A 17,122-nucleotide genomic window follows, 5' to 3' on the forward strand; every position below is an offset into this window, starting at 1 on the left:
TGAATTTCTTGAATATGATCATGGTTTGTGGCTAACTTTTGGACAAAAAGATTCAAATGTTAAAACTTGTTGATTTAACCGATTTTTATTGTTAGGTCAATTCTTGGGCGCGGTCTTGTCAGGGCTGCAAATGTAGAAAATATATAGTAGATCCATCAGTGGTGCGGAAGCAAACCGGAAGTTTTGGGATGAAAAACACTTTAAAGAAGATGACACAAAAGGTTCAGAAATGAACAAACAAATTGACTCCACCATGGCATTATATCGGCACTGCAGATTATCCACCACCGTATCCTCTGATCTAAAGCCGAGGGTTCTGTCAACAGTGCTTGATCTTAACTTAAAACTAATAAAAACATGGCCTGACTCAGCAAGTGTTGATGGCATGTTCAACATATAGTAAAAATACTTCAGATGGTAAGGAGATGAGATGAGATCAAGCAAGGAAATAGGACAACCAAGAGATATTGGGCAGTAGCCACTGGATGAATTAGCTTGTAGACACAGGATTAGCTTGACAGCAGTGCAATGCATTAAACACGTCTTGCTGAGCAGAGAAATAGTACATGTATATATCATTATGTCGTTCCCAGATTCATATTCAAATTTTAAGATTTCATAATCCAATCACATTTCTTAACACACAACAATTGTTTTGGAATTGGGTAGCAAAAAATTGAGCAATTATCCACCGACCACCTATTTTTTCACTCTTTCAATTTTTTTTTTTTTTCTGAGCTCCACTTGAAATTAAATTGTTTTACACATGTCTACTTCCATTTGCAAACTGTTATAACTTTGCTAACGTCATAAGGGTAAAATGATCATTTCACCTACACTCCAAAAATGACGTCATTTAGAATCTATGATTAGGAAAAAAAAAGAAAGGCATAGTGGTCCATAGCACAACAAGCAACGAAAACAGCCACTGTTTATTCCCCACCACCATGCATAAAAAACAACAAAATCTTGCCATTTTTCCTGCAATTTCTTTGCATTTTCATCAATGAACCACTCTTAAGTTTCAAATTTTTTGTTAATTCGAAAATTCAGAGGCATTGAGGAAAAGGGTGAGCTATTATGTGACACCCCAAAAAAATTTACCCATGAAAGCACAAGGGTAAAATTGGAATGAAAGCTCACATCAATTATTCTCATTAATAAACCTCAAGATAGACAATCATTATTCATACTCCAACTAAATCCTTACGTAAAACATCTAAAATAAAGTCTCCAAGGAAAAGTTTCTAATCCAAAATAAAAAGTCTAGCCAAATTTAATTTTTATAAGTAGCTCCACAGGTCCAGCAAAAAAAATTCTCCATCTAGGTACCTAAGTCACATCTCTAATCAATCTGTAAAATATTGGAGACGAAGGGTAAGTCGTCAACTTGGTAAGCAAATCCATGCACAATATTTGAAAACTTTTGTCATTATACCTTTAAACATTTTATATCATCTTATAATAACATCTTCATTTAGCATAAGGGATGGATTCATGTAAAAGCATTAAAAACATTAAAACATCCATAAAAACATTAAAACATAAACATTTGGTAGCTCATGCCTCGTAATCATCATCATTCATCATCAGGGTACTATACCCCGCATTTTTCCTCGTTCAGAGTACTATGCCCCTCATTGTTCATAACATCATTGTGCACAAGATCATCATCATACCAGCAAGTTGGCCATAACATTACGTAACATCATAACATCAGCATCATATACATTACTGCGGACTATGAGCCAAAACATTTTTTAATCCACCTTACATCCTTTCATAAATAGCATTTAAAATCTTCTAAAACATTTAAGAATCTTTCTTTGATCATTTAATTCTTATAGAAAATTCTTTATGAAAACATTTTGTTTAAAAAAACTAATTTCTTAAGAAAAATTCATTTTAAAATCATTTTTATAAATTCATTTAAAAACGTTTTTATTTTAAAAAATTCATTTAAATATTTTAGAAATCAGTTGTGTAAAAATTTTCATTTAACATAATTCTTATAACATAAATGGAATTTATTATGAAGCACATCATGCATGAATCTACTTATCTCGATCTGCAACAATCAACTCAATACCTTAAGAACAACCCAACGAGCTCACTCACATCCTATAATGATCATAAAATATCCTTATCAATATTATCTCTAACCTTAAACATAATCTCAATCATCCTTAAATCATAGGCACTTATACTAGCTCAAAACTTATACATATTCTAGACTTAAACATGAGTATCCTGCACATGCTGATTTTTTTATAACCTATACACATATCAGAAAACCATGAAACTTTACAGAGGTACTGTGAACATGCATAGCATTGCATACAAAATTTCACAAAAATAAGCACAAGTGAAAAGCAAGTTAGAATATTGACCTTTCACCAAAGTAACAAAATTGTTCAGCATTGACCAAAACAGACCTTTACCACTTAGGAAATTCATAAAATATTCTCTAGTACTTAAAATAATCGGTTTCTTTTTTATAATTACATTAGACACATTCAGAAATCATTTAATTAAAATTCATAATTTTTGGACACCTAAAACTATTTTAAAAGCATTTCATTTCCGAGAACATCTAACCTGTCCAGAAAATTCCAGATTTGAAGACAGAATTTCAACAATTCATATGTTTTATTTTACATGCCCAAAAATTGTGATCTCAGTTTTTAAAGACAGTGGAAAGATTGAAATTTCATCATAAAATCTAACATGGCATATAATGTTCATAAATTAGCCCAAAGTGTTACATGTTTCAGCTTCTGCAATTCTGGAAAACAGTTTCCAGATCTGCAGCAGCCGCATGTTATAATTTGTAATAATTTAACCATAATGAATAAAATTACGAAATTAAATATGCAATGATAAGAGACATAGATCTGTTGATAAAAAAATCGCATAAATTTTAAAGATGTGTAACCTTATGGAAAAATTTCCATAAATGAGAACTGCTGCTGAAAATCGGAATTTTCCAGCACCAGTAACCCAACTTCGAAAAATCATAACAATTTGCATACTCAGAGGATTTCAACACAAAACCTATCAATGGAAAGCTTAGGATGTCTAGTTTCATGATTTCTAAATGTATTCATGTGATTCTAAATAAATAAAACGATTTGAAGCAAAGAATACAGACTGTTCATATCATCACATCATTACAAACACACATATTACCCAAATCATACTACAAGTAATTAAAGGCAAACAATTAATAACAATAAATCACATAAGTCAAAGAAATACTTATTACCTTAAGCCAAACACCAAGCCAAAAAAGTTATAAAACTTTCTTTTCCTTCTCCAAAGACTTATGTTTCTTTCTTTCTTTTTCTAGGTTTTGTAACGGCATAGAAAATAAAAGACGATTTCCTCTTAAAAAGTTGGCTTCCTCTTAAATACTTTTAAAAAAAAATAGAAAGCAAGAAAACGTGAGTTTTGGGAAAATTCTTTTTTTAATAAAAGCTAATAACCTACATAACTCATTTAAAACAAATTGATAAGTTTTACTCACACACAAACACCCAATATTTATTATTCTAACCAATTTAATAAAGGTAAAAGAGAAAGCAAATAACCGGCGTTACATATTAAGAAGTCGTGATGTTTTGGCTTTTTGGGGGTTTCAAGCTACAATCGAGTAAGTTTTGTTTGTTTATTTATTTTCATTTAATTTTTCACATGAAACAATGTTGTTTCAGATTTGTCTGTTAAATGTTGTTAATCGTTGTTACTTGAAACCCTAGAATATAGATTAGGTTGATTTGTAACAAATTAGCGTAATGATAAATTGGGGAGTAATATATTGTATTAGGCTATTGAGATGCAAACACACGAAAGATTGTTGCTAGTACAGTTGAATGCATGTTTATCCCCTACCTATGCGTATAAAATTTGGGGCTTTTGAAAATTTTTAGTTGCTGAAATATGGGTCGTGGTTTTTTGAACTATTTTAACCCTTGGCTACATATGTATCTATATCCCTAACCCCCCTGGTGAAGATTTGGTTGTTTCATGCAAAATTAGAATCTCTTAAAAACTAGGTACAATTTAGAATCTCATAAAGTCCAGCAAAATGTTTGTTTACATGCCTTTTCTTTAAGGTTTTTACGTGCAATATTAATAACACATTATTAGTACAAGGACTCATAACTATTCGAATATAATAGGAAGATAAAGAAAACAATAAGGATGTTTGAAATAACATTGTGGGTATCTGTTCGTGTTTTTATAGTTTAGTAATTAACATGCATTATAAAATGTAAGAAGTCTGAATGATCAATACTTGACTTTGTTTCAATTCTCAAGAACTGTACTAGTGTTGAATCTTTCTTTTTTTGTTTTGGACATCCAAGATGTGATAACTAGAGTTAATGATATTCTTTCGAGGCATGAAGTAGAATTTAGGGTTGCTTGAACATGATTGTACCATTGCAAAGATTAAGGATGTTGTTTTAAACATTACAAGTGCATATGGGTTAGATTCTGCTTCAAAAATTTTGTTAAACGTTAGGAACCCGAAGAATAAGGTTAAGGTTGCGTTGGATTCAGATTTTGGGCTAGAATGTTTGCTTAGAATTCATCGGGCTTTGGGTGTCAATACTTTTACAATTGAAGTTGCACTAGTGTTGTACCCTCAATTTCAAGATTCTTCCTTACTATAGACATTATTGACTAACCTAAGAGTTGTGTTACTTAATGAACTGATTAATTAGTTCAATGATTTTGTCGAGAAAAATGCTTCAAATGGGGGACAAGCTGCTGTGGGGGGACAAGATGCTATTAGGGGACAAGCTGCTATTAGGGAAGTCGTTGTTGAGGAACAAGCTACTACTGGGCTGAGGAATCTGATGGAGATGCAGTACTATCTGACTATTCGGACAAAAACGATTGCAGCGATGATGATGTTGATGAAGAATTCATGCAAGCTAAAGTTGATGGTACTATTGAAGCTACTCTTATTGATGAGGACAGTAAAAGAACTGCTAAAGCTATTGATAAAGCTAAAGTTGATCCGATTCAGATGGTAGTTTATATGATGCTAATAAAGAGGAAAAATGGATTGTTGATTCTTCTGATGATAATATTGAGCTAGGCACTGTCAAATTGAATAATTACATACAACATCATGAGCATAAAGTGGGTGCTGATGGGAAACATAGGCTAAAATTAGGACATGTGTTTAGGCATGTTGCTCATTTTAGAGAGATATTGCATAAGGTGATGATTAGGAAAGGGTTTTCTATTAAAACAGTATATAATAAGCCAAAACGATTTGTAGGTACTTGTAAAGAGGTTGATTGTCCATGGTATGTGGTTGGTGCAAAACTAAATGATGGAACTAGCTTCATATTGTGAGAATACAACAAGAAGCATGAGTATAGACTTACCAACTAGATAGTGAAATTTACTTTTGCTTGGGTTGCTACTAAAATAAAAATTCAGGTTGTTGACCTTAACGTGAAGATTGATCTTTTGAAGGATTATATACAAGAGACTTATGGTTTGAAGATTGAATAGAAGACATTGTATCGGGCTAGAGCAAAGGTGCGACTGGAGGTACATGGGAATCATTCAAAGGTGTGTTAGAAATTATTTCAGTATGCTGCAGCCATTCACAAAGCTAATCTGGGAGCAAAATGCAAGGTGTTGTGTGATGTTGTTTCTATACCTAATAAGGTATTATTCCAAAGATTTTTTGTTGCCTTTCCTACTCAAAGAAATACGTTTCTTAATGGTTGTAGACCTTTTATTAGAATAGATGGATGTCACTTGAAACGTAAATATGGTGGAGTACTGTTAGCTGTTATTGGCATGGATGGTAATAATGAGATTGTCTGATTAGCAGTATGTGTTTGTGAGATTGAGAATGGGGAGACATGGGGATGGTTTATGGAGCACTTGCATAATTATCTGGATGATGGAAGGCAAGTGACTTTTACCAGTGACAGATAAAAGAGGCTAATTAATGTAATTTCAAACACATTGCCCACTGCTTATCATAGGGCATGTTTTAGGCATGTTTATGCTAATTTTTTCAAGTCATATGTTAGTACATAGTTGAAACAACTATTTTGGAAAGCTACTAAGAGCTGTAACAAGCATGATTTCGATAAGGCAATGGCAGAGATGAAAGCTGAAAAAGAAGCTACATTTGAATAGTTAGAAATAGAACTACATGCTTATAATTACATATATAACAAAAATTACATGGTAGAACATACTAACAACAATGCATCAGAGTGCTTCAACTGATGGATATTACCTTACCAAGATAAACCTTGCTTGATAATGCTTGAAAAAAATCATATGTAGACTTATGAAACAGTTTACAGAGAAAAGAAATGAGGCAGCCACCTGGAAAAGATAGCTGACACCTAAAGTTTTGAGAGAGATGGACAAAAAAAGTAAGATTACATAAAAAATAATTGTACAAACTTCTAGTGATCTGAATTTTCAATCCATCTAGGAGGCTTGTGGTGAAGTTAGAGACCAGAACGTGTGATTGCGATTATTGGGAAATTGCCAATCTCCCTTGTCAACATGCGATAGCTGCCATTGGATATGCAAGACATGCAATTGAGGAGTATGTTGCAACATAGTTTACTAGACAGGCTTACGTTAATACATATTAACCCTTGCTAAAGCTCTTTTTAACCAGATTTCTGTTGAGTTCGAAGGGAAGTGCTTCATAGAAAATGTCAGAGAAGAAATAGAAAGTGGTGTTGCATTAGTGCATCTACGTACACAAACAAGTTCTTTCTCTATTATTAGGATAAAGATTTGAAATGGGAGGCCCTAACATACCAGCGTACACTCTAGAGAAGCTACAAAGTACTAAGATTCTCATTATTCTTGATGATGTCAGAGAATTTGAACAACTACATATTTAGTTGGATGGCTTGATGGGTTTTGTCCTGGAAGTTGAATTGTTGTCACCACTAGAGACAAACAAGTACTTCGTAAAAGGGGAGTGAAAAAGACGAACATGTACATGAGGTTAAGAGACTTAACCATGGTGAAGAGCTTCAGCTGTTTTATAAATATGCCTTTAGACAAAATCATTGCCCTCAGGATGATCTTAATGTATTGTCGAAGAAGGTAGTACGATATACCGAGGGTGATCCTTTAGCTCTCGAAGTCTTGGGTTCCTCCCTTCATCAGAAAAGCAAATAAACAGATTGGGAGAATGTATTAGATAATTTAAAACAAATTTCTAACGTCAATCGCATTTATAAGGTGCTGAGAATTAGTTATGAGCAACTTAATTCAGAGGAGAAAAGTTTATTTTTAGATATTGCATGTTTCTCCAAGGGAGAATGTAAAGATCGCGTGGCAACGTTACTACATGATCGTCATTACAACGTGACTCATGGACTGCGTATCCTCGTTGATAAATCCCTCATTACAATATCTGAACATATCAACACGTTACAAATGCATGATTTATTGCAGGAAATGGGACGATAGATTGTTCGTCAAGAATCTGTCAAAGAACCTGGGAAACGTAGCAGATTATGGCATCGCAGGGATATTCGTCATGTATTGAAGCAGAATAAGGTAAAAAAAAAACAATTCTCGCTGAAGAGATAGGACGTAAAGAATTGTTGTAATGCGATAATTTCAAACTAAAGGTAATATCATTAAAGTCATGTTCGGTAAGAGTTTAACATAAGGGTGTGGCAACTTGCCCTCTATAATTTACGAGTAATAATACAACCACAAACTCCTGTACAAACTTATTTTGTACAAACTGACATGATATTAATTCATTAGTTGAATGAAAATATAAATTAATAAAAATAAATCATGTGGGCCAAGTGATATTTAATTCAACCAATCTTATCATGCCACATCAGTTTGTACAAAATAAGTTTGTACAAGAGTTTGTGGCTGTATCATTACTCATAATTTACTTCTGAACACTCTTACTAACTACACACATTTATAAATTTTTAAAAATCACTTTTTATTATGAATACTCTTATAAATACCAAAACAGTTCTCATTTCATTCTTACACCCATCGACCAATGTCATCTTCATGTTTATGCATAAAATACTAATGACATTTATCTTTTTCACCTACTTCATGCACGTTTCTTCTGCAATTGCCTTGTTCTTTTTCTTTACAAAAAAACAAAAATCATCATCTATATGCCATTCATCTATTGGATGATGAGTAAAACATTACTTCTTATTCAATTCTACCATCCAATTGATAATTGCTACATTAATTAAGACTCAAATGTTGGGATGATTAAAAAAATTTACTTAATTTCATTGGTTTTTTTTTTAATTTTGAATTAACATTTAGGATTCCACCATTAAAAAAAATCATATCCAAATCTTTTATCAATCCAAGATTGGCCCTGCAGATTAAGATTTAGAGATAAAGAGGGGAAATAAAATTGACTGAGGGTGTCAAGATAAAATGTTTGTGATTTAAAGAAAACTCCAAAATTTATCAATTTTGAAATTTTAATAGTGTTCAAAGGTTTCTTTTTTGTTAGTTTAATTCAGCAAATGGTCACAAATTTTAAGTTTAATTTACCAAACGGCCCTAAAATTTTCTTTTTTCTTATATAGATATTCAATAAAAAATAACCAAAAAATCAAATATTGCATAATTTGTTTTCATTTAAGGAAAATAATAAAGTTCACGAATGTTTCTTTTGGATTTTAGGAAGGCTCATTCTTTATTTTTGTTTACAAGAGAATCGATGCAATCGAAAGTATATTTCTGAATTTGTCGACAATAAAAGGCATCAATCTGGATTTAAGAGCCTTCTCAAATATGTCTAATTTGAGAGTACTTAAATTTTATAGACCTGAGATTTCTGTCCATATGAGCATTGAAGACCAGCTTTTAGTACAGCTTCTAGACGGCTTAGATTATCTTCCTGAGAAATTGAAAAATCTTCACTGGCACAAATATCCATTTGAGAATCCTACCATCAAATTTTAAGCCTAGGAACCTTATTGAACGCAATTTACCTTTTAGTAAAGTTGTGCAAATTTGGGAAGGAAAAAAGGTACGTTTTGTATTAATACTAAAACGTTAATTATTCTTTCTTTAAATATACATATAATTAATTGTTGAATTAAATGTTGCTTTTTTAATTAATGTAGTCTTTGTTTATCTTTTGTTACAGAAAGCTTTCAAGTCAGTTTTTCCCAATATTTCATTAGGATGCCGGACCCATTAAAAACACCAAATCTTGAAAAAATAAATCTTTGGAATTGTACAAACTTGGTTCGTGTTCCCTCATCAATCCAAAATTTCAACCACCTCAATATGTTGTGTTTTGAGGGCTGCAAAATTCTGAGGTCCTTTCCTAGCAACCTTCATTTTGTTTCTCCTGTGACTATCGATTTCACATCTTGCATTAATCTCACAGACTTTCCACATATTTCTGGGAATATAACAAGGCTATATTTAGACGAGACTGCAATAGAAGAAGTTCCCCCATCAATCAAGTGCCTAACTAATCTTAAACTCCTACGTATAAATAGGTGCACAAGGCTAAAGAGAGTTTCAACTAGCATTTGTAAATTGAAATCTCTGATTGCACTTTCTGCATATGGGTGCTTAAACCTCGAGAGATTCCCAGAAAGCTTGGAGAAAATGGAACATTTAAATCAAATCAATTTAGGCAGGACTACAATTACAGAGCAGCGGCCATCGTCATTTGAAAATGTAAAAGGACTTGAAACGCTAGGTTTCTCTGAACTAGATAATTTGTCAGATAACATTGGCAATTTCAAATCTTTTGAGTACATGGGTGCACATGGATCAGCCATTAGTCAGCTACCATCTTTGTCGTCAGGTTTGGTGCCATTGTCTCCATCGTTATTATCCGGTTTATCTTCACTGTATTGGCTAGATTTAAATAACTGTGCCTTATTCCGCAAGAGATTGGCTGTCTATCCTCATTGGAATGGTTACATCTAAGAGGAAATAACTTTGAGGGTCTACCTGCAAGTATCAAGCAACTTTCACGGCTGGAATTTCTTGACTTGAGCAATTGTAATAGTCTTCAGTCATTACCAGAGCTCCCACTACGTTTGAAACGGTTAAACGCAAGTGACTGCGAGCGACTCCAATCTTGCCAGAGATTCCATCACGTCTAGAAGAGCTAGATGCATCCGTACTCGAAAAGCTATACACACGCTCCTTTGAAGAGGAAAATGTCATTTCGTCAATTCAGTTCTGGTTTAATAATTGCTCCAAACTGGATGCAGAATCAAACAACAAGAATTTGGCTGATTCACAACTAAGGATTCAGCATATGGCAATTGCATCATTTAGACTATTTTATGAGTTGGAAGACGAGGTACGCAATTCTCTATCTGTTGCTCGCTCTTTTCTCCGATCCTCTCTCCCTCTTTCGTTACATCTGAAATCATGATTTAAATTTTACAGGAACGCTGTGCGCGCAGGGGTCCCACCATAATCTTACCTGGGAGCAAAATTCCAGAGTGGTTCAGCAATCAAAGTTCAGGATCTGAGATAACTCTTCAGCTGCCGCAGCATTGTTGTCAAAACTTAATCGGGTTTGCTATTTGTGCTGTTCTTGTATCGTTTAATTCGAAATGGAATGGGTTTGACGTCGACTTCGGATACAGCTTTGAAATGAGGACCCTCTCTGGAAGGAAACATGCTCGTCACTGTTGCTTTAAGATATTTTGGGATGGTCGTCAGATGACTAAATCAGGTCATGTCGTGATTGATTTAGTCCCAGCTGGAATGTTAGGTTTCCTTATGATAGCCACCACATGACTGTCTCCTTTGAGTTTCTATCGGCACTGGACAAGGTGAAATGTTGTGGGGCGCGTCCAGCATATGCGAATCCAAACGAGACCAAACCCAACACTCTTACTCTCAATTTTGCCACCGACATTTGGAAATTGGATGATATAGCAAGAACAACTGGAACTTCTGATGAAGAGAAATTGGAACCGAGTCCCCAAAGAATTTGCAGAGACGACCAAATCAACACTCCTTAACAAATGAGTGGCTCGTTTTCACACATTCTTTTTCCTTTGGATATGTCCAAAATGCACCAGTTGATTTCTACTTCTTTATCCTTTACATTATTATTCTTAATAGTATTTCTCTCTCTGACTCTCTCAAGGAAAAAGACAGAAAACCTTAAACCTGCTGAAAATTACGTTATACAAATTTGTATTTGTTCTTCTCTTTCTGTCTTTATTCATTCTTTATTTAATTCACTCAAATTTCCATAATAGCAATGAAGTTTCATGTGTTGTTTAGTGAATTAAATTGTTTGAACATTTAAAATTTTCATCACTTCATCCATGCCCCTGATTTAACTTAAGGGACCTCCCTGATTATAATTTATGGTGTGTCAATTCCAGTTGTGTCACATTTTTCATTTCGCCTTTCAATTGCCATTACCTGCTTAATATTAGGACGATTATGTATATTACATGTCTTTTTTAATTTCTTTCTTGTATTTATTTATTTACATTAAGATGTTTTCTGTTTTGCTAAATTTAATGGTGCATTGACTTCTCGGATTAAAGAATCGGAATATAAATTTGGAATGATTGATGATATTTATTTGCTAAAATAAAGGTGGGAATGGAAAAGAAATATGTGGGGCCCATATATTTTTAGAATTAAGGAATGAGAACTTAATTTCTCCGTGAACTCCCAAACCCAAATTTTATAATTTCACTTTTGTTCTCAAATAGAATATTCATATATTATTATATTGCTATTATTCTTATTTTTGTAATTTTTACTACTACTAATAATAATTAATTAATGACAATTATTATTATTTTTTGTCCTCAATATTATTATTAACAATTTGAATAATAATAATCACAATTACTATAATAAATAATGACAATAATCAACTAAGTTTATTTTAGTAACTTGTAACAATCAATTCTGATTCTAAAACGAAGTAAACATATCGATGGTAATATTGTAATTTATTCAAATTTCGATTCATACAACTAACCTAAATAATTTATTCTTTTTCCTATTCCCTATTCCCTATTCCGATTCCCGCCACCACAGCATAAATATACGAACAAGCTTTTTTTAGGATTTGAATTTTGATAATTAATATTTACTTGCTGGAGATGATGACTTCATATAATTTTGGATGATTAACTAGTACTATGTTAATTTGTAATTTTTGGCTATGGATGATTATGTCAGAGAGCTTATTTGATGGGTTGTACAATTGTAATTTTATTTTATTTAGTATTTGCTTGTACTTTGGAAGAATTGTTGGGTTGAAATATAAAAAATATATATGTATTGAATGTAGGGATGGCAATGGGGCGGGTATTATGTGGGGATGCCAATACCCATATCCATACCCGTTTGATAATGGGCATCCCCATCACCGAACTTTACCCCTTGTGGGTTTGAATGGATGTGATTAGTCGTTAATAAATATAGATAGCCATCCTCTTCCCCTCCCCTACATCCTCTTTTAACATAATGATTACTAAGTTCAATTTTAATTAATCTATTATTAATAGAAATATTAAATCTATTTAAATAAAAGAAAAATATAAAATTGCTAAATAGTTGGAATAATAATGTGATGAGGTGGCTAATACAATTTAGAATACAAAATCCAATTAAATTGTAAATAGAATATTTCCCGAGTACATAAATAAATCAAGGAAAAAAAAAACATAGGTTCCTAGAATCCTAATTCCAACAAAGACACATAGTGGGTTTGGAAGATGGTGAAGGATCAGTAGAGAATTTAGAGGAGTTAATGCAATGGGGAAAAAGGAAAAAAAAATGTATTATCCATATGGAAACATTATAATGTCGTAATTAGGCCTCTAACGATAACAATTAATAGAGATGATTAGCCATTAATTATCGGCAGTCGGAATATTCACATTTTAGCCTTTTAGGATTTTTATATTTAGATTTAGCTGTTAATTAATAATTTTAGCTTTTAAAAACTAACAAAAAAAAAAAATAATTAAACGGCTTTACGAGCGGATACAGATTTTAGTGTTTAATACCTCCATCCTACCCATCCAATTAACGGGTATCAATAATTATACACGTACCCAATTCTTTTTTATAAAACAAAAGAAAAATTAGACTTGACACCCGAGCCTAATATAACTGGGCCCCACGCGCTTCCGTATCCGCAAGGATTTTTTACCTGCCTAGATTGAACGGAACTGAATTGAACCGATTTTCAAATTAAGTCAGTCACGAGCGTGTCGCGTGTACCAATTAATGTCATGTCCATGTCAAATATGTACTTCTAATGGCAGTTATTTTGGCACGCCTCCCTAAACAGCAAAGCCAAGGTTGATAAGGCTGGTTTATTTATGGCCACTTCTTTATACGTGATTGTTTTAAAGATTGTCAACTAGGCTTTCGACAATACGACTGTGTGGGAAAATGGAGTTAGAAAGTCAAAATAAGATAGATAATTTGTTAATATTTTTTCGCGGTGCGCTTTCAAATGGTACGTGTATAATTAGACCGCCGGTCATGAATAATCTGGATATAAAGTCAGAGATGCTGACATTTTGCTTTGAACTTTAGCAACCAGCTGATACTGACTTTTCTGAAAACAATGGTCAACCAACTGTTTGGTAAAGTGACTGTTTTTATGTTACGGTATTCTGAAGAACATGATTGAAGAGATTGAATCCTCTTTGCAAAGACTGCCTACTCTCAACAATTTCTCTTTCTGTGAAAGAGCATCTTGAAGAATTTGTTTATGGCTTCATTAGTATCTTCGTGTTCTTCTTGCATTGCTACTCAATATAAATATGACGTCTTCCTCAGTTTCAGAGGGGAGGATACTCGTGATAACTTCACTAGCCATCTCTATGCCGCCTTGTGTCGGAAGAAAGTAGAAACTTTCATTGATGAAGAAGAACTCGAGATAGGAGATGAGATTTCGCCTGCCTTGTTGATGGCAATCAATGCATCAAAGATTGCAGTGATCATTTTCTCAAAGCACTATGCTTCTTCCAAATGGTGTCTCAATGAACTTGTTGAGATTCTTCAATCTCAGAAAACAAATGGGCAAATGGTTATTCCGGTTTTCTACCATGTAAATCCATCCTATGTGCGGAAGCAGACTGGAAGTTTTGGTGAAGCTTTTGCTGAGCATGAAAGTCGTTTCAGGGAGATGCCAGAGAAGGTTCAGAAATGGAGGGATGTACTCACAGAAGCTTCCAATCTATCTGGCTGGGATTCCATGAACATCAGGTAACTTATAACTCTTTCATGTGTCTATTACTATTAATAGAAAAACAAATAATTACAGTGGAACTATTTATGTGTTATGAAGAATGAAAGTAGAAAAACTGATTTGCTTTTAGCATTTTTAGTCCTAGTCTATTTTATTTGGACTCATCGTCAGTAATCATTTCAACTGGCAGGTCCGAGGCCAAACTTGTTGATGAAATTGTCAAAGATATATTGAGGAAATTGGAACACATATCACCCTCAATTGATTCTAAAGGCTTAGTTGGATTAGATTCACGAATTGAGCAGATAAAGTCACTTTTATGCATGGGATCATCAGATTTTAGAGTTATAGGAATTTGGGGCATGGGTGGTATAGGCAAAACAACACTAGCTGGGACTATTTTCAATCAAATTTCCTGTGAATTTGAGGGTAATTGTTTTATGGCAAACGTAAGAGAAGAATCAGAAAAATGGAGTGGACTAGTACATTTACGAGAGCAAGTCCTTTCTAAATTATTGGAAGAAAATCTTAAAATAGGAGCTCCCGCTATACCCCTGTACGTTAAGGAGAGACTCAAGCAAACGAAAGTTTTTATTGTTCTTGATGATGTTAATAGCTTTAGACAATTAGAATATTTAGCCGGGGGGATTGATCAATATGGTCCAGGAAGTAGAATAATTGTAACCACTAGAGATAAGCAAGTGCTTGATAAATTTGGAGTAGACAATATATATAGTGTTGATCATTTCACCCATGACGAAGCACTTGAGCTCTTTTGTAACCATGCCTTCAGACAAAATACTCACCCTCATGATCTTATGGTGCTCTCAACAAGGGTAGTAGATTATGCCAAAGGCAATCCATTGGCACTTAAAGTGTTGGGTTCCTTCTTCTATGGAAGGAGAAAAGTAGATTGGGAAAATGCATTGCACAACCTAAAAAGAATTTCTGGCAGAGATGTATATGAAGTGTTGAAAATCAGTTATGATGAATTAAATTGGGAAGAGAAGAATATATTTTTAGATATAGCATGTTTTTTCAAAGGGGAGGATAAAGACTACGTGACAAGGATACAAGATGATCCTGATTTTGTGCATTATGTATTGAATGTCCTCGTTAATAAGTCACTCATAACAATATCGAGTTACAACAAGCTAGAAATGCATGATTTATTGGAAGAAATGGGTCGTGAAATTGTTCGCTGTGAATCTGTCAAAGAGCCCGGCAAACGTAGCAGGTTGTGGCATCATGAGGATATCTATCATGTATTGAAGAAAAATAAGGTGAGAGCCTACTCAGTTTGACTTCGTCCTTCAAGACTATATACAATCAAATTTCCTTTCTTAAGACGAACTCTTTAGATAGTTTATGAAGCTCATGTTGATTCTATACTGACTCATACTTAATTTTCTTTGATTTTCAGGGAACTGATTCAATTAAAGGCATATTCCTAGACATGTCAAAAATAAGAGAGATACATCTTAGTTCTGGAGCCTTTGCGTGTATGACTAATCTTAGAATGCTCAAGTTCTATGTGCCCAAGCTTTCCAAACTTTCAGATGTAAAAGTGCATCTTCACAATGGTTTAGACTATCTTTCTGATGAGTTGAGATATCTCCATTGGCATGGATACCCTTTGAAAACATTGCCGTCGAATTTTAGTCCGGAGAATCTTATTGAACTTAATCTACCTTATAGTAAGGTTGAACAAGTGTGGGAAGGAAAAAAGGTATGATGTCATACATAAAATTTATTGTTCTCTATGGAATTATAAAACTTATGATAGTAAATCACTGTAGTATTTGATTTTTTTTACAGGAGTCTTTCAAGTTAAAATGGATTGATCTTCATCACTGCCAATACCTGATTAGATTCCCGGACCCCTTAGAAACCCCAAATCTTGAGAGGATACGCCTTTCGGACTGCATAGGCTTGCCTTGCATTCCCTCATCCATCGAGAATTTCAACAACCTTAGTATCTTATGTTTGCGGGGTTGTGAGAGTCTTAGGCGATTTCCAAGCAACATTCATTTCAGATCTCCCATTACTCTTGATTTTTCAGATTGTCTTAACCTCACAGAGTTCCCACAGTTTTCTGGGAATATAAAGCAGCTATATTTATGTGGGACAGCAATAGAAGAAGTTCCTTCATCAGTTGAGTGCCTAACTGAGCTTGCTGAGCTATACATGAGGCAATGTACACGGCTGAAAAGTATATCATCTAGGATTTGTAAATTGAAATCTCTTCATTTGCTTAGCCTCGACGACTGCTGTAGACTTGAGAGATTCCCGGAAATCACGGAGACAATGGAATGTCTAGAATATTTTTCCTTGGCTTCAACAACAATTCAGGAGCAGCCATCTTCAAATGAAGACAGAATTCTACCATCCTCCATTGCAAATTGGAGTTATGGATGTAGAGGTTTGATATTACCTCCTTTACCAGGTTTATCCTCTTTAACAGGACTGAACTTAAGCTTTCGTAATATAACAGAAATCCCTAAGGATATTGGGTGTCTATCCTCATTGCGAACTTTAGATCTAAGGGGAAACAATTTTGTGAGTTTGCCTGCAAGTATCAAGCAGTTTACACAGATGGAAGAACTTATCCTGAGCAATTGTAATTTGCTTCAGTCATTACCAGAGCTTCCACCAAGTCTAATATTGTTAGAAGCAAGGAATTGCAAGCAGCTCCGGTCTTTACCGGAGCTTTCGTCATATTTAGAAGAATTGGATGCATCCAAGCTGGAAACACTGTCTGAGTACTCCGATGTCTTTGCACAGCCCAGAATAACGTTCACATTTACAAATTGCCTTAAATTGAATCGAAAATCATACAACATTTTGGCAGATTCGGAGCTAAGAATGCAACATATGGCAACA

The 17,122-nt window shown here is 33.9% G+C and overlaps 1 protein-coding gene across 1 annotated transcript; it reads left to right on the forward strand.

Annotated features, from left to right (window-relative positions):
• Positions 1-13,665: 13,665 nt before the first annotated feature.
• On the forward strand, positions 13,666-17,119 carry LOC18047128 (disease resistance-like protein DSC1; the record flags this gene model as incomplete). Its single annotated transcript, XM_024187310.1, has 4 exons — positions 13,666-14,256; positions 14,430-15,522; positions 15,663-15,968; positions 16,058-17,119. Coding segments are annotated over exons 1-4 (2,958 nt in total), but the record flags the coding sequence as incomplete, so codon positions are not given.
• Positions 17,120-17,122: the final 3 nt, after the last annotated feature.

Source organism: Citrus clementina, unplaced genomic scaffold (assembly GCF_000493195.1).
Source record: "Citrus clementina cultivar Clemenules unplaced genomic scaffold, Citrus_clementina_v1.0 scaffold_3, whole genome shotgun sequence".
NCBI lineage: Eukaryota > Viridiplantae > Streptophyta > Magnoliopsida > Sapindales > Rutaceae > Citrus > Citrus x clementina.